The sequence below is a fragment of the Sciurus vulgaris genome, assembly GCF_902686455.1.
Source record: "Sciurus vulgaris genome assembly, chromosome: 4".
Taxonomy (NCBI): Eukaryota; Metazoa; Chordata; class Mammalia; order Rodentia; family Sciuridae; genus Sciurus; species Sciurus vulgaris.
The window spans coordinates 39,895,066-39,914,058 of record NC_136464.1 but is presented as its reverse complement, the minus strand read 5'-3'; the positions used below and the strand labels follow the sequence as shown (position 1 = coordinate 39,914,058).

The window sequence follows — 18,993 nt, the reverse complement described above, 5'->3', positions numbered from 1 at the left end:
GCCCCATGCTGGGTAACATGGACATGTCTTGACAGGAAGAAGTTAGAGATCTTAAATCTATAGTAATTGAATATAGATTTTCTTTTTTGGACCAAATCATCTGGTTGGTACTTATCTGTTTAGTTACTTATTGCTCTACAACAAGTAATGAGGAAAAATGAAAGTAAAGTCTTTTCAGTTAAATCTCCAGTACTCACACAAATTTGCACTAAATATCCATGCATTTAAAAAGTCTTTTTATTTGCTTGTTTTTAACCGTTCTATAAATTACACACCCAAAATATGACTCAGAATTATTAATCAAGTTCAGAATTAAAACACATTTCAGACATTCTAATAAGATGTTCCCTTTAACTTAGAACTCAGAATGCACTGGATTTTTAAAATGACAGCATTTGTGGTTTGGGTTTATTTTATGTACTACTTTAAGAGTTCCTATAGGAAGGTCAGACGTTCTTCCTCATTCTCATCATCCTCATCTAATGCTAAAGCCTGAAGACTACTGATTCAGTCCTAAGTCTCCCTTTTCCCACTAGGTGCAAGAGCAGTCCTTTGGGCTGGAGGTCTATGTAAGTCAAGCACAGTTTCCTTAATCACAGCAGAGTTTAAAACCCAATAAATAAATATAAGAAATGTGTAAAATTCATGAAGAGATCATATATGGTGGGGTTGGAATATTCATATTACTTTTCTACACTGGTCTCTATTAGATTGTAATAATAACTACCATTTATTTGGTGCCTTCTATTTGCCAGGTTGGTACATAGGCTACTACTTAAGAAGTATCAGACTCAAAGAGTCAATCTGCCCTTGTCCAGCATTACAAACTTCTAAGTGAGAGCCTAGAAGTCACCAGTCTCACCACAACATTTTATTTATTTATTTTTTTACTTCAGCATACTTTAATTTGCCCTTGAGCAAATGTTCTGTATTCCTACCTCTCCCTTTATATAGTCCTTTCCCCCACTTTATTAAAGAGAGATATATCCTCATGAATCCGCAATATTCTTAGGGTGCACCATATCAAGGAGTAAAAATCTGGTTGCCCACCAAAGGGACAACTTGAATCATTGATTTTGGGGAAGCTTCCTTGAATAATTAATACAAACACATAAACCCCTTATGCTTGTCTTTCTTAATATATTCCTGTTATTAGTAAATTTTTGCTTTAGAACCAAGTATTTTGGCCCATGCTAGGGTGCTGTAAATTAAAATGGGAAGTGACTATGACTCTTGCTTTCGTGGACTAGTGTCAAAGAATTCATCCTCGGGAGAGAGAAATTTTCGTCATCAACACAAAGATAGTTAAAAAAATTAAAAACTTTTTAAAGGAAAGCAATTCTTTCCAACTATTTTGAAAATACTCATTCTATAATTTGGCATTAGTTGCAAAGAAAAGCACCTCAAAATACCCTAAAATGTAGTAGTAGTAATGCTGATACTTTTTTTACTGTAACTTTTAGGAATACCAAATGGGCCCAGGTGAATATATATAAAATTTTTATAAGATTTCTTTCCTAAAGGCTAGGGGTGTAGTTCAGTGATACAGTGCTTTCCTAGTATGCGTGAGGACCTGGATTTGAACCACAGCATCACCACCAAAAAAATAAAAAATAAAAAAAAGGTCATGTTCTATGTTTTGCCTCAGCCTCTGTTACTAATAGTAATAAGTATTTGGGCATGTTAATTAGTTTTTTAGTCTTGAGTTTTTTTCCCTATAAAATGAGAAAGCTGAACTAGATCATTTGTAGGCTCCTTTATATTCCTAATATTCTATACCTCCATAACTTAAGATTGATAAAATATTTCCATGGATGACAGAAACAAAAAACATTTTCCCCTGTCCTTCTCATTTTCATTCTACCCTTCCTCCTATTCTTCCTTCTTCCCAATATTATGAAGGCCCTGTTTGCATACAGCAATGGCTACGTTTTTGGAGGTATTTACTGAAATTGGTCTCATTATTTTATAATTACATTAATTCATTGGTTTTCCTTAACCAAAAATAATCAACTTATTCATGACATCATTATTTTCCCTACTAACTGAAATTTAAAACACATATACTAAGGATAATATTTTCTTTTTTTAAAAATATTTTTATTAGTTGTTGATGAACCTTTATTTATTTGTATGTGGTGCTGAGAACTCACACATGCTAAGCAAGTGCTCTATCACTGAGCCACAATCCCAGTCCCAAAGATAATATTTTCTAAAATAAAAAGATCATATTGGCATGATCCTACTTCTTTCTGAGACAGCTAGAATCTTGAAATAGCTCCTCAATATAAAACTCTGGAATAAACAGATTCAATAGGCAGGTCTGTGCTGATTGTTGAAGAATATGTATGTGAGGTCCACTAGCAACACCTGGAGCGATTTCCAAACCAATGTAAAAACATGATCTGTAAATAGTGCCCTTTTGATTATAATTATTTTCAATTTGGTAATTCCAAATGTAAGTTCTACTGGGTCATATGATTTTTCATATTTGCAATATTATGGGCAGTGAAGAAGGTCTTAAAATGTTAGTGGTGTGCTTTTCTTGTTCTCGTGCATCTGTGCTAACTTGTGGAAAACAGATTGTTATATGAGTGACACAAAGACAAAGTAACAGTTAATATTCAACTGAATGACTTCCTAAAAAGGGTAAAGTAGGATAGGGAACCCTGTGAAGAAATGATTGCTGGCTAGCGGTGGAGAGCTATTTGGAAGCCAAGTTATCCCATTTGAGTGAGCATGTCATCTGTGGGTCAAGAAGCCATAGGTACCAATGTTATCACTGTCCCACCACTGGAGCCACCTACATGTAGCCACCTGGCTAATGCAGGTGAAGAATGTCCACCGGTGCCCTAAGACTTTGCTAAGTTCACACCCAAACTGTTCTTTGTACCCTTATTAATACTTGCAATTTTCTTCAAAACAATGTAGATTCCTTTACCACCAGAGGACGCCAAAAGTTAAATAGAAATTGAAGTCCCAGTGTGGTACTTAGAAGGATCTGGATGGCAGAAAACCCATTCTTAGTTACATGAATGTATTACACACACGTGCACATACATGAGCGTATATGCTGAGGAAATACTAAATGAGATGGCATACACTCAAACAATACTTAGTAAAAATGATAAATCATTTTTAGTTCATATTTTGAAACCAGACCTTGTGTTGTATACAAGTATGTGTGTGTGTGTGTGTGTGTGTGTGTGTGTGTGTATTTGAAAGAGAGATACTATCATTGTTTTCAAGTATGTCATAGAATGTTAGGGTGCAATGACATTTGTAAAACTTCATTCACTGCACAAATATTTATTGAACACCTACTATATTCTAGGTACTATAGTTCTAGACACTAGGGATCTAGGAGTAAACAAAAGGGATTAAGGTCTTCATCTTGTAAGCTTACATTGTGAAGGCAAGACAGCATAAATAAATAAATTTCAGGTATTTTAAGTGTTATAAGAAAGTGAAATAGGCCAATGTGATAGAAAGTGACTGGTTGTGGGGTAAAGGGAACGACTTCAGATATGACTCAGGAATAGTGGGCAAAGATGGCCTCTTTGAAGACAATGTAGTTAAGATAAGTAATGGGAAGGAGTTTGTCATACAAAGAACAGAAGGAACAGTGCAGAAGCTCTCAGGTAAGTATAAGTTTGGTGTGTTCTAGAGAGATAGCCAATGATGCCATCTCTGTAGCCTCAGGGGTGAGAAGTCTCCACTGAGGAGGTGATGGGGTCTTACAGCCTGGTACGCAGTAGCCCAATACACAGTAAGTGCTTAATAAATTAATTCTTCTTTAAATTAAATTAAAAACAAGTTCATTACAAATTTAGGAAAAGCTTATAGTAAAAATTCCTACCCTTTTACAACTGTAGTCCTGCTTTCCAGAGGCAACTATTTCATAGTTTGTTTTTAGTTATGAGTTACTGTATACATCTTTAAGTAGTATCTCCTAATGTTATTTCTTCACATACCAATTATAGAGGTTATCCATTTACCTTCCAAAATAACAGATAAACATTTAGGTTGAGATAGTTATATTTTTTTCCTCTACTAGTTACCTTTGTACCTTTAAGAAATGTACTTAAACATTTAGATTTTGTTTCTTCATCTCTCTCTCTTGTTTTTTTTTTTTTTGCAGTGCTGTGGATTGAACCCAGGGCCTTGTGCTTGACAGGCAAGCACTCTACCAAATGAGCTATATCCCCAGCTCCTCTTCATCTCTTAATTTCCATTTTGTAAGACTGAGACATCACAGACCCAAACCTTCCTGTTGCTTTTCTTCTTTCACTTTGTCTCTGTACCTCTGGTGGGCAAAATCTCCTATGCCTTATAAAATTTAATTCCAACTCTTTTAAAATATTATAGAGGGCTCTTTATAATCTAGTTCTGCTATTTTTCCATCTTGTACCATTATTCACTTGAGCTAGACTTACAGTCATACTGAAATATGTATGTGTATGTATTTATAGATTTTGGAAGCTTTTGTGAGCTCTTGTCTTTTTTCTCATTGCTTCATTTCTTTCCATTGTTTGGAATGGTCTCTCCCTGTAATTCACTGGGAAGTTCTATTATTCGATTTAGTCTACACACTACTTTAAAAAATCTTCCCTGGTAGGTGTCATTTGTTTTTAATTTTTATTTTTACAGACTGCATTTTGATTCATTGTACACAAATGAGGTACAACTTTTCATTTCTATGGTTATACACAATGTAGATTCACACCATTCATGTAATCATACATATATATATAGGGTAATACTGTTTGTCTCAGTCTACTCTCTTTCCTTCCCCCACACCCTTAGGTGTCATTTATTAAATAAAGAGATTTTTAATGAATGTCTGCCATGTGTAAGGCACTGCTAGGTGTCAGGGCTTCAGTAGTCGAAGACAGATACTATTGAGCTTGCATTCTTAGTATCTTAATAAAATCAACCACCACTATGAAACCTACTATGTATGAGGATTGTACTGAATAACTCACATATTCTATTTTAATATTCACAGAAACTTTATGAGACTTGGAGAAGTTTAACATCCATCCTGGGGTTACACCCTGTAAATATTGAGCTTCTATTCAAACTGAAGTCTGACTTTACAGAGTCACTACTCCTAAGTTATACTCACTATGCTCCCAGTACTCCTTGTACACTTCTATAACATTTGTCATATTATTTTGAAGTTGTGTGTAGATTTCATCATATGACCACAGGACATAAAAAAAACCCTGTGTGGTAGCTGGGTATGGTGGCACATGCCTATAATCCCAATTATTCAGGAGGCTGAGACAGGAGGATCAAGACCAGTCTAGGAAACTCAGTAAAAAAAAGTGGGTATTGGGGGTTGCCTGGAATGCAGCTTGGTCACAGAATGATTACCTAGCATGCTAGCGTGCTTCAGGCCCTTAGCTTAATACCCAAGATTTAAAAAAGAAAAGAAAAAGAAAAAAGATCTTTATTTTTTAGTTTTCACAGGATGGTGCAGAACTAGTACTATACTAGATGCACAGAAGAGAAGTTAATACATTATATACAATGGATTCATTAAGGCATTAGAGATTAGTTCTTTCCTGAAACACTAGATTGAGGAAGGCTGCTTTAGACTAAAGGCTTCTTGGGGTAGAGAAATCTATCACATAGTGTATATTTGATAAACTTGTGATGAATATAGTCTCAGTAATTTGAGGAATGTAAAGTGAATTGCTTTAATCCTACTATTGAAGGTACTTTGTAGCAGGAGTTAAGAACCCACTCTTCTCTTGACAGAATTCCAGGGGTGCTGGATTCAAACACTGAGAGGCAGTAGAATGAGGGGGTTAATGTTATAGACACTGGAGACTACCTGGATTTCAATTCCACTATTTACTAATTAATTAAATTTAAACAAGTTATTTTTAAATAAGTATCAGCTACTTTTTTGGGGAAAAACAGGGATTGAACTCAGGGGCACTTGATCACTGAGCCACATCCCCAGTCCTGTTTGATATTTTATTTAGAGACAGGGTCTCACTGAGTTGCTTAGCACCTCACTTATGCTGAGGTTGGTTTTGAACTTGTAATCCTCCTGCCTCAGCCTCCCGAGCTGGGAGTACAGGCGTGTGCCACCACACCCAGCTAAATAAGTGCCAGCAACTTTCATAAGTAACTTTATTACCTGATTTAATCTTTTTAACATCTCTGTGAGGAAGATACTTTTTACTTTTTTTTTACTTTAATAGCTCTATGCTCCAGTTTCTTCCTTTGTTAAGTGGGGATAATAATAATGAATTACCTCATGCAGTTACTGTTGGGATTAAAATGAGTAGAAGTTGCTTAGAATATATCTGGCACACAGAAAGTTAGCTTTTACAAATATACATCATTTTTTTATGTTCTGCATTATTGTTCTTCATGAACACTGTATTTTTACAAATTGAAGCTTTGTAGAAATGCTGAGTAAAGCAGGTCTATTAGTGCAATTTCCCCACCATTTCAAAATTTTTATTATTATTGTATCTGTAGTAAGATGATCTGATCAGTGATCATTGATGTTACTATTTAGCTGTTCTAGGATACCACAAGTCTCACCTAAATGGGTGAACTTAAATGTGCATTTTCTGACTGCCCCACTGACTGGTTGTTTCTTTTTTCTCTGTCCTCAGGACTCCCCATTCTCTGAGACACAAAAATACTGAAGTTAGGTCAAGTAATAACCCCTACAATGGTCTCGTTCATGTTCAAGTAAAAGAAAGAATTGCACATCTTTCACCTTCAATCAAAAGCTAGAAATGAGGAAGCTTTGTGAGGAAAGCATGTCAAAAGCCAAGCTAGGCCAAAAGCTTAGAGGAGGAGGCTTCCTCTAAATAGTTAGCTAACTTGTGAAATGCAAAGGAAAGTTCTTGAAGGAAGTTATTAGGGCTACTCCAAAGAACACACAAATGATAAGAAAGTGAAACAGTTTTCATCACAGATATGAAGAAAGGTTTAATGGTATGGATAGAAGATCAACTAACATTCCCTTAAAATCAAAGCCTAATTCAGAGCAAGGCCCTCTCTCCAACTCTATTAAGTCCTAGGGAGGCAAGGAAGCTGCAGGAGAGTTTAAAGCAGCAGGAATTGCCTCAAGAGGTTTAAGGAAAGACAGTGTATCCACAAAATAGAAGTGTAAGGTAAAATAGCAAGTGCTGATATTAAAGTTGCAGCAAGTTATCCAGAAAATCTAGCTAAGATCATCAATGAAGGGAACTACCCAAAATGATAGATTCTCAATGTAGGCAACACAGCCTTTACACTGGAAGGTGCCATCTAGGACTTTGATAGCTAAAGAGAAGTCAATGCTTTGCTTCAAGCTCCAAAGGACAGGTTAACTCATTTGTTAGAGGATAATGCAGCTGGTCATGCAGCTGGTAATGCAGATGGAACCAATACTCAACTGTCATTCTGAAAATCCTAGTGACCTTAAGAATTATACTAAGTCTACTCTGCCTGGTTGCTATTAAGATAATAATAAAGTCTAGATGACAGCACATTCATTTACAACCTGGTTTGTTAAATACTTTAAGCCCATAGTTGAGACTTATTGCAAAAACAACACCACTAACACACACACACACACACACACACACACACACACACATCCCCCAATAACTACCAACCAACCAATCAACAAAACACTTTTCTATGAGGGAAGGAGGAGATTAAAAATAAATTTAAAAAGTCCCTTTCCAATGTATCTGATCACCCAAGAACTCTGATGGAGATGTATGGAATTACTGTTGTTTTCTTTCTGTTTTTTTTTTTTTTTTTTTTTTTTTTAATGTTTTTTAGTTGTTGATGGATCTTTATTTTTATTATTTATATACAGTGCTGAGAATCGAACCCAGTGCCTCACACATGCTAGGCGAGTGCTCTACCTTCGAGCCAAAACCCCAGCCATTATTGTTGTTTTCATGTCTGCTAATACAAGGTTCATTCTGCAGCCCATGGATCAAAAGTATTTCATCTGGTAAGTCTTACTATTTAAGAAATGCATTGTGTAAGGCTACTGTTGCCATAGGTAGAGACTTCTTTGATGATCTGGGCAAAGTAAATTGAAAATCTTCTGGCAAGGATTAATTATTCTAGTTGCCATTAAGAACATCCATGTTGGGCATGGCGGTACATGCCTAAAGTCCCAGCTACTTGGGAGACTGAGGTAAGAGGACTGCAAGCTCGATACCAGTCTGTGTAACTTAGCAAGACCCTAACTCAAAATAAAATAAAAAGGGCTGGGGATGAAGCTCAATAGCAGAGCACTTGGCTAGTATATGCTAGACCTTGGTTCAAAATTCAGTACTGCAAAAAGAAAAAAAGAACATATTTGATTCATGGGAGGTCCAAATATAAACCTTTACTTGGAAGGTCTAGACTCCAACCTTTATGAATGACTTTGAAGGGCTCAAGCCTTCAGTGGAGGAAGTGAATTACAGATGTGAAAGAAACAGCAAAAGAAATAAAATTAGAAGCGGAGCCTGAAGATGTAGTTGAATTGCTATAATCCTATGATAAAACTTTATTTTTTTCTTTGGTACTGGGGATTGAATTCAAGAACGCTTTAACACTGAGCTACATTCCTAGCACTATTTATTTTTTATTTTGAGATGGGGTCTTGCTAAACTTCTGAGATTGGCCTTGCATCTGTGATCCTCCTGTCTTAGCCTCCTGAATTGCTGGGGTTACAAGAGTGCATCACTGTGCCTGCCTACAATAAAACTTTAAAAGAGGAGAAATTTTTTCTTATGGATGAGCAAAAAAGTGGTTTCTTGAGATGAAATCTACTCCTGGTACAGAAGCTGTGAACACTGTTGAAATGATACCAAAGGAATTAGAATATTACATAAATTTATTTTTTAAAGTAGTGGCAGAGTTTGAGGAAAGAAGTTCTACTATGGGTAAAATGCTATTAAACATTTCATGCTTTAAAGAAATTTTTTTGTGAAAGGAAGAGTCAATTGATGTGGCAAAATTCAATGATGTATTTTTAAAAAAATATTTTTCAGTTATACATGACACAATATCTTTATTTACTTATTTATTTTTATGTGGTGCTGAGGATTAAACCCAGTGCCTCACACACGCAAGGCAAACACTCTGCCACTGAGCTACAACCCCAGCCCTTCACTGATACTTTAAGAAATTGCCACAACCACTCCATTTAGTGACCACCACTCCGATTAATCAGCAGTCATCAACTCTGAGATGAGATCTTCCACCAGCAAAAAAGATTACAAATAGTTGAATGCTCAGATGGTTGTTGGCATTTTTTTTAAAACAATAATGTATTTTTAAATTATGTACATTTAAAAAAATTAAAATGCTATTGCATACTTACTAGACTACACAATAGTAAAAACATAACTATTTTTTTCTCTGTACTGAGGATTGAACCAGGGGTGCTTTATCACTGAACTACATTCTCAGTCCTGTTTATTTTTTATTTTAGACAGTGTCACACTAAATTGCTTAGGGCCTGACTAATTTGCTGAAGCTGGCTTTGAACTTGCAATCTTCCTATCTCAGTCTCCTTAGTCACTGGAATTACAGGTGTGGGCCATGGTGACTGGTTTAAACATAACTTTTATATGCATTGAGAAACCAAAAAATTTGTGACTTGCTTTATAGTAGTATTCACTTTATTTTGATGGTCTGGAATGGAACCCACAATATCACCAAGGTATGCCTTTATTACCAGCAGAAGCTATGACCAGGCCAGAAAATCAGCTTGATGTACTTTATCAATATTTTCTTTTTATGCTAATGTTTATTATAAGAACACAGAAAGAATTCTCTGGAATAGGAACTTTCTCTTCTTGTTTTAGAAAACTTCAAAGTTGCAGGGCATGGTGGAGCACACTTGTAATCCCAGTGGTTTGGAGGTTGAGGCAGGAGGATTTCGAGGTCAAAGATAGCTTCAGTAAAAGCAAGGTGCTTAGCAACTCAGTGAGACCCTGTCGCTAAATAAAATACAAAATAGGGGGCTGGGGAGATAGCTCCATTGGTAAAGTGCCTGCCTTGCAGGCACAGGGCCCTGGGTTTGATCCCCAGCACCGCCAAAAAAAAAAATACAAAATAGGATTGGGGATGTGACTCAGTGGTTGAGTGCCCCTGAATTCAATCTCCAGTACCAAAAAAACCAAAAAAAACAACAAAAAAAGAAAATATCAAAGTTATTTTAAAAAGTTGAAAGATTGACACAATGTATGCCATTATTCATTTCATGTAGATTTATCAATTATTAATATTTTGCTGTATATGTTTTCTTTTTTCCTTTGTTTTTAAGGCAGTACTGGGGATTGAAACTATGGATACTCTACCACACTCCAGTCCGTTTTAAAAAAATTTTTTATTTTGAGACAGGGTCTCAACAAGTTGCTGAGGATGGCTTCGAAATTGCGATTCTCCTGCCTCAGTCTCCTTTGTTACTGGATTACAGGTGTGAGTCAACATTCCTCGCTGCTACATTTGTTTTCTAGTTTGTTTTTGTGTTTCGCTTTTGTCAAAAAAACAAAACAAAACAAAAAAAACCTTCTTGGCCACATTGGCTTTGTTTCTCTAAGGCAAAACCTAGTGGTTGGTACTGAAATAGAAAATGCAGGAAAGAATACCTCTGAAATCTGTCCTCTGTTTTATATCTTCTGTGCCATTTCCCAAGTTCACATTATCATCATCTCTTGCTGGGTTGACTGCAAAAATCTTCTAACTGGTTCAACAGCATCCTCCTTGGCTGCCTCTATTCTCTTCTCTGGGAGATTAACCTTTTCAAAAGAGAGATGCAGACTGGATTGTACTGTGCTCAGCTTTAAAATAGTTCAGTAGCATTTCATAAAATCCCAAAAGTAAGTTGGCTGACTGGATCTGTTCTTAGCTCATCCAAATTCATTCCTCACCATTCTTCTCACAGTTTCCACATCAGCCTTCATTCACTGATTAACAAATACATGCTTGGAATGCATTTACAGAGTCACGAAGGATAAACCAGGTACTGAGAGAAACACAGTTCTTATACTCACAGAACTTACACTTTGGGTGAAGGAGATAGCATAGTAACAATAAACAAATACAGTAATTGTTAGTTGTAATAAGTAAAAACCTGCAAATAACAAAAAAGGCCCTCTTGAGATAAAGTGATCAGGAAAGTCTTCTCTAAGAAAGTAGTATTTTACATGAGATCCAAAGGAGGAAGAGAAAGAGCCATCTAACGAATGGGGAAGAGAGAATTCAGGTACAGAGAACAACCCATGAAAAAGTTCTTGCATGCTGGAAGAACAGTCTTTGAACTACCCAGAGAAGATCAAATTACTACATAAAGTAAGAAGGAAGTGAAGGTGGTTGGCGCCTGATTGTGTAGGGCTTGATAGGCAATGGTAAAAATTAGAATTTCATTCCCTTCTTTTCTTATTTGAAAATCTCAAAATTATTTTAAAAAGTTGAAAGCATGACACAATCTTCACATTATACTTTTCACCTAGATTCATCAATTATCAATATTTTGTCACATTTACTTTCTATTTTGTTTTTGTGTTAAAAATTTTTTTTTGTCAAATCTTTTGTTTTTCTTTTCTTCTTCTTTTTGGTATTGGGGATTAAACTGGGGTACCTTACCATTAAGCTACATCACCAGCCCTTTTATTTTTTAATTTTGAGACAGGGTCTCCTTAATTTGCTAAGGCTGGCCTTTAATTTACAATCCTCCTGACTCAGACTCCTTTGTCACTAGAATTATAGGTGAGCATCATTTCCCCTGGCTTTTGTCAGATCTTTTGAAAGCAAGTTGTAGATACTGTGACACTTTGCTGCTAAATAAATCAACAAGTACATTCTAAAAACAAAGTCATTCTTCCACATAATTACAAATTCATTGTCACATATAACTTAAAACTGATCCAATACCATAGGTAGTTCATGCTTAAATTTCCTCAATTGTCCATGAAATACATTTTGCAATTACTTTAAAAGGAGATATATGAACCAATCAAGAGACATGAGTTTCAGTTTGGTATTTTCTCCCAACTAAAGCAAACTTCCATCTTGTTCTTCATGTCATGACATGTTGAAGAGCCTGTGATTGCTGTCTTGTACAATAGTCTACATTATTGTTGTTTTTTCTTATTGCTTCCTTATTAGATTTATGCCAAACATTTCTGGTACAAATATTCTCACTTGGTTAAGTTATGTCTAATAACTCTCTTCACTGCAAAACTGCTTTTCCACTTACAATTAAGAAATAATCTGTAGGGTCATTCTTTGGAAATAGTACTAATGTCTTATTTCTCAACAACTTTTCAGCCAATATATATTATTTGTTGTTGTTTAAAACAAGTAGAAAAACAAACTTATACTGTTTCTTTTACTATGTGCTCAAAACATGGACCATTTCTGTGATTCCAAAGTGTGCATGGATTTCTAACCGCCAGTAAGCAAGCAAATAATTCTGTGTGGACACAAGCTAGACAATCTCTGACTCAATTCTGATAAAATCAAACAGTAAGTAGCATCAGATCCCACAGGTTGTAGGCTCAGTCCCACTAACCTTCCCCTATTTCATTCAGTTACAAGTCTAGGTCTCTGCAACTTCTGACTGGCCATTTACAATTGGGGTTCCTATAACTCCCTCCTCAGACTTGATGAATTTTGCTAAAGCAGCTCACAGAATTCAGGGAAACAATATATTTACATTTACCAGTTTATCATAAAGGACATTTTAAATTATATAAATAACCAGCTGGAAGAAACAAAACATTGGGTGAGGTCTGGAAGAGTCCCAAGCTCAGGAGGTTCTGACCCTATGGAATTGGGGTGTGCCACCCTCCTAGTTGATAGATGAGATTTCATTTATCTTCCTGAAAGATTCCATGTGTTCAGTAGTCTAGAAACTCTCTGAATCCTTTCCTTATAGGTGTTTATGGAATCTTCATTGCATAGGCATAAAGCATGGACAACCGTGTAGATATGTGATTGTACAAAAAGCATATGATCTAATGCTAATAGAGTAGGGGAAACCCAGCAACATCTGTCTGTCCACATTTCTTTTGGCCTCTCTGACCAACATTCCTTCCTTTTGGGCATTCTTCTGAAATAGAGGTGTTATGACTTACTATTAGACAGAGTAGGTCGGAGAATTTCTTTATGCCAGCACCCAGACAGAGAGGTGGGGTAAAATCAAGGTTTCTATGATGCATCTTTGGGAAAAGAAATTCTAGTTTTTATGGCCTGCCTTGGGGAGGAGGTTATAAGTCAGGAACCATGGATGAAAACCAAAATACGTACATTATACTATAATGCATACATACCTGTGATAAGGTTTAATTTATAAATTAGGTAAAGTAAGAGCTTAAGAATACTAATAAAATAGGACGATTAAAATATACGGTAATAAAAGTTATCTGAATGTGGTCTGTTCTCCTAAAATACATTGTACTGTACTCACTTTTTTTGATGATATGCGATGATACAATGCTTACATGATGAGATTAAAGATGCAGGCCTTGTGTCCCATTAGGTTACTACTGACATTCTAATGATGTGTCTCTGGAATGCAGTTAAACCTAGGTAACTGAAATTTGGAAAATGAAACTGTACTCTCTTGTAGCTTTTTTTTTTTCTAAAAGTCATTGAAAGGCTTTAAGCAAGGGGGTGATGTGATCATTTGCATTTTGAGATTAGTTTGGCAGCTCTGTGATAATGTGGAGAGGTGCAGCACCTAAAGCTGGCTGTCCAGTGGAAGGCTGAGGTCTTCTGCACAATGGAAAGATAAATGAATAGGAGGACGCAAAGATGATTTTTAACTTGTGTAACTGGGTAGATACATAGTAGTGTCATTTACTCAGATGGAGATTAGGGAGGAGAGGGTTTGGAGTTGTTAGTGAAAAACTGAGAGTCTCACACTAAATCTGTTAAATTAGATATGTTACACATTCAATTAAAGATGTTAAGTGAGTACTAGAATATTTCTGTCTAGTTGGAGCTCTGAGGAGAGGTCTGGGGAGGATAAGAAATTCAGGTGTCACCATTATAAATAAAGATGCTATTTAAATCCACGAGTTGACAGGATTGCTAGTGCAACACTGTGCAGGAATGAAAAGGGGACTCAGGTTCTGAGAACTCATATAATTTAGAGGTTGGGTAGAAGAGAGAGAAAGAAGGAGACTCAGATGGCTAGAGAGGAGGAATACAAAAGCAGAGTAGTAACCCAACACCAAATGAAGAATGTCTTAAGGCTGAAATATTTAATTGCGTGGATGAAACATTCAACTGGAACTCTGCTGGGAGCTGGAATAAGATGACAAAATCCACTGAATTTTCGGTACCTCTTTTCCCTTGTTCATTTCTCTTTCTTACCTATTTAACTGCTAATGTTCCTTAAAGATCCACATCAAATATTTGCTCAGGTTTCCCTATGAATATTGTATAGCTGTAAGCTCCTAAACATTCATAACAGTTGTAATTTCTCAATTTGTTGTATTTAAATTTGATTGCTTCTCCCATTAGAATGCAGACGCTTTGAGGGTAGTGTCTATGTTTCCCTTCTCCACTGACTCTACCCTCTAGCATAGAGCAGATTTTAAACAAATTTTTCTGTAATAATAAATAAATGTAGCAACTGGAGGGCTTAAGAGTTGGGAATCAGTGACAACTAGCAAAAAGCACTGTGGAGTAAGACACAAAGCAGGGATTCAGGGATAGACTTGCCTGAAGGAGCAATAGAGAATATGACAGAGCCCATTTAAAAGTTTCTACTTTGTCTCCCCTATTTTCTTCCATTTTACACGTACATTTCTTTGTGCAAATTTCATCCTGGTTCTGCATCCTCTTCTCTACTTCAGGCTCAATTGGTTCACCTCGAATTTGACTATTTTGTGGGGAAAGATGAAAAACTGAATAGAACAATGGGAAGTTAAGGAAAAGGTAGGTGATGGGAGATGTAAATACAGTATGATAATGGAAGGAAAATGGTAAGCTCATCAAACTATGTGTTTAAAAAATGCTTCTAACCAAGTAAAATAGTTGAAAATGAGACCATACATAAGGGTGTGTCTGTGTCCTGAAATCCTTCAGCTTAATTTAAATCTCCCTCCATTTGCCTTTAAGCCCATTACTTAACATTGTGAACTTAGTTTCCTCAGAATTTACAAAATGGGATAATAATAGTACCTACCTCAAAGGGTTCTCAGGATCAGTGAGACAATCCATTTTATAAGCTTAGCACCATGATGGCACAAGTAAGCGCTCAATTTATGTCAGTTATTTTTCTTTAAAAGCAAGGAGTTAGGAGACAGCCTAAGAATAGTTGCCATATAAGTGTAATAGTAAAGACTATCGCACTCAAATAAAGAGGATCATTTTAACAGAAGCAGAGAAGGATGCACTGGCACTTACATTTAGGGCACTGCAAAGACCATGCCTATGATAAGACTAACAGCACAACGCCTTGCAGCAGTAGCTGATTTATACTCAGAAAGGCCAAAAAATATATTTAAAAAAATAAATAAAGAAAATGCTCATAAAAATCTATTCTGGGAAAAATGTGTTTGGTCCGTGAGAACGCTGTCTACAGGTAGGCTCACGCGGCGAGGGAAGTGACCCCGGATCCCGACTTGAGGAGTCTTTTCCGGCCCCCGTGGGGACAGGACCCGGAGGTGACTAGCCCGCCATTCTTTGGCCCGTCCCTGGGGAGGCGCGAGAATAAGTGCGGCAGCAGAGGCCTCACCTCTGGGCCTTCGCCACGTCTTTCTTGTCTCAGGGATGGAATCCGAGACCTGCGTCCCAGCCAACAGAGGGTGACACCTATCGTGGCCGCGAGGAGCCCTGAGGGAAGTTAGAGCCTGGGTGCCGCCCACCAGCAGGTCTCTGCCCATTGGTCGCCTCGGGTTCCAAGACCCGCCCCCAGATTTGAAAGCTTCTTCCGGGAGCCGCTGTAGAACCCTCAGCGCAGCCGGCGGCACTCCCGAGTGCGCTGCGGAGGCCCCACCCACTCCCAGCGTTCAGTGCGGTGCCCTGGCCGCCATTGTTTGAATTTGAAAACCAAAACATCGCGGTGCTGCACGCGGGTCGGGCGTCTGGGCGATGTTGCAGGTGAGAAGGTGACCTAGGGTGAGGTAGGGGAGCGGAGGAGGAGGTGGGTGACTGCATGTGTTGCTGCGGGGTAAACGGCTGTAGCATTGTCAGTGGTTTCTGGTGGGGTTCGTGACGCCCCTGTCAGGAACTGGTTGCAGAGCCGTGGGGCGCGGCGAGGGCTGAGCCCCACTCTGTGGGTTAGGGTTTAAACCTCGTCTCTGCAGCCTCTCAGCAGAGCGATGCAGGTCAATTTATTTTCTCTCTTCCGGTCGCTTTCCTCCTCTTTTAAGAGGAGGTAATCAAAGTGTCTACTTAGGGCTGTTGTGAAGATTAAATGATAGTGTTTAAAGTTGTTAGAAATGTTGCTGGCACATAATAAGTTGATATTACTTCTTTGCAATTACTATTTTTGTTTTTAATTATTGTGGTTGCTTCTGTTGTTGAGGAACAAGCCTCTTATCAAACCAACTTTACCGAAGCCCTGAAGAGAGCAATTTGTTACACAGGTGACATGGCCTCTCAGTAGTTAGCCCAAGGTGCCATTCCAGGTGGACTCTAAATGGCTAAAAAATGCTTATTTGGGCTATATTCAAAGCAAATGGTTGAGTACGAATTTGAGTTGGGCAACCCTAGCTGCTTTATGAATTAAGGGCTTTAAAGCTAAACTTCTCATGTTCTAAGTAGAAGTAAACAGCTGTGGATGCCCATTACTAAATACCCTTTTCAGCCAGGAACCCTAGTTCGTGATTCATTTTCTGGATGTTTGATAGTCTTATCACAGAACAGAACTTTCTCCCTGGTACTGAGGAACTAGTATGTGTTAGTAAATATTTAAATGTTGATTTTTTTTTTTTTCCTGTTAAGGTTGCCCTTAAGTTTAAGTTTAGTGATTTGACGTTTAATTAGTTGTAATGCTGATGCATTATTTCATGTTCAACTTAAGACCTGTGGTATTCCTGGTATGTATGTATGCTTGTATGTATTTATTTGTTCCTGGGAATGGAACCCAGAATCACATGCTGGTTAGGCAAATGCTCTATGGTTGAGCTACAGTCCCAACCCCAGTACTGTTTTCAATACATTGGGATACATTATTTCACTTTTTGTGTGCACTTGAAAGAATTAGACTGAAAATAAATTTTCCAGATAACTGAGTTTAACTGTCAAGTGCTAAAACAAAATATGTGACATTCTTCAGAAGACACTAAATAACTTAAAATAATGGCAGATTATAATTCACTCTGATCTCATTGCCATTTGCTTTCTGAGAGGATTTAGGCAGAGTAAACTTTGATTTTCTTATTTCTTTATTCAAGAAATCTCTTTGGATGTATCTATGTATAGGTTGGGTCAAATGAACAGTAGTATACGCTGTGTTCAATATTATTTGATTCAGAATCTGAAAATATAATTTGGTCCTTTGTCTTTCCCATAGGTTATCTTGTTAGAAATGAAACAGTGTAATGTTTTCCCTCTGTAAAATCTAGTTATTTGTGGGGAAGTAGTGGGTTGGATTGTACATTTTTAAAATCATGTGTGGCTTGCATATTGACTTACTAAAGTTGTCTAAAGAAGATACTCTTTATCTTCTTTAAAGAAGTTTTTCTTGCAGAATGGAATCTAATTTGGATCAAGATGGACTCCCTAGACCATCTTATGTTTTTAGTGCCGACCCAATTGTAAGACCTTCGGAAATAAATTTTGATGGCATTAAGCTTGATCTCTCTCATGAATTTTCCTTAGTTGCTTCAAACACTGAGGTAAGTACAAATAAATATAAGAAAAGTATTATATTGATTATCATGATTCAGGGGAAATGTGTGCATGTGACTAGAACAAAAATTACCAGACTTTTAGGTTTAAGGCCACCTTGTATTTCAGCAACTTTTTCACGCAGACTTAGTTCAAAAGAAATACATAAAAGTTTCTTTTCAAGTTAGCTCTTGACAACCTAATAAGTACCCTTTTTGCCCTAACTTGGTTACAATTTGGAAAAAAAAAATTAAATGTTTTTAGAATTTTATTTTTTGATAATTGCACTTACAAATGGAATATTTGTGTCACTATATTGTGACATTTGCTTTTTTGTGGTGGTCTGGAACTGAACCTGCAATGTCTCTGAGGTATTCTTGTATAACCAGTAGACCTTTCTGCCAGTAAGAAACTGTCAGTGTAGCATTGAAATAAATCTTGAAATTAGGTAGTCTTAGCTCTCCAAATTTCTAATATATCAAAATTGTTGGACTAGTCTGTACTTTCCATTTCTATATTTTAAAATGATGAATTTGTCCATCTCTTCAAAAAAGTTTGCCAAAAAAAAACTTTAAGATTGCATTGAATCTGTACATCAGTTTTGGAAGAATCTATCTTAATAATATTGAGTTTAGTTTGGTCTCTTAATTTCTCTCTTCAGTGTTTTTTTGTTTTTAGTATACAGGTCTTTCACTTTTCTTGTTTCAATTTATTCATAAATATTTTGGCATTTTTGATACTATTGTGAATGGTGGTGTTTTCTTAAAATCGGTTTCTAACTGTACCCAGTTGTGATAGAAAAACATTTGATTTTGCATAGTATTTTGCTGCATTGTTAAACTCCTTTAATTATTCTTGTAGCTTTTTATTTGTCAGATTTTGTAGGTAGATGTTCATGTTGTCTATTAGTAAAAATTTTCTCATCTCCCAGTTCGGATGTGTTTTCTGTCTTATTTATTTTCACTGATAACACCAACTAGAACTGTTCTAGTACAGTATGATAGAAGTGATAAAGTAGAAATCCTTTGTCTTGTTACTCATCTTAGATTCAGTCTTTTACAAGCGTGATGTTAGCTGTAGTTTTTCTCTAAGTGCCCTTTATTAGTGTAAGTTTCCTTCTGCACTGCTTTGTTGAGGCTCTACAATGCATGAATGTTGAATTTTGTCAAG

The 18,993-nt window shown here is 36.7% G+C and overlaps 2 protein-coding genes across 10 annotated transcripts in view; one reads left to right on the top strand and one right to left on the bottom strand.

The window, feature by feature from the left end:
• The window catches only part of PANK1 (pantothenate kinase 1), a 129,039-nt gene extending 113,190 nt beyond the window's left edge, over nt 1-15,849 (bottom strand). Inside the window, exons 1-2 of one of the 4 annotated variants that reach the window (XM_079138231.1) lie at nt 15,725-15,849; nt 10,623-10,772 (exon numbers count right to left, since the gene is read on the bottom strand). The gene's annotated coding sequence lies outside the window, so the exon portion shown is untranslated. Of the gene's footprint in view, nt 1-10,622; nt 10,773-15,172 lie in introns of all 4 variants that reach the window. The other 3 variants (XM_079138230.1, XM_079138232.1, XM_079138236.1) reach the window with 3 other exon arrangements.
• Nucleotides 15,850-15,967: 118 nt separating this feature from the next.
• KIF20B (kinesin family member 20B) overlaps nt 15,968-18,993 on the top strand; it is a 69,423-nt gene continuing 66,397 nt past the window's right edge. For 4 of the 6 annotated variants that reach the window (XM_079137483.1, XM_079137484.1, XM_079137482.1 and 1 more), the window contains exons 1-2: nt 15,968-16,089; nt 17,669-17,831. In XM_079137483.1, the coding sequence (XP_078993609.1) occupies nt 17,685-17,831 (147 nt within the window). In that variant the 5' untranslated portion in view covers nt 15,968-16,089; nt 17,669-17,684. The remainder of the gene's footprint in view (nt 16,090-17,668; nt 17,832-18,993) is intronic. The other 2 variants (XM_079137481.1, XM_079137480.1) reach the window with 2 other exon arrangements.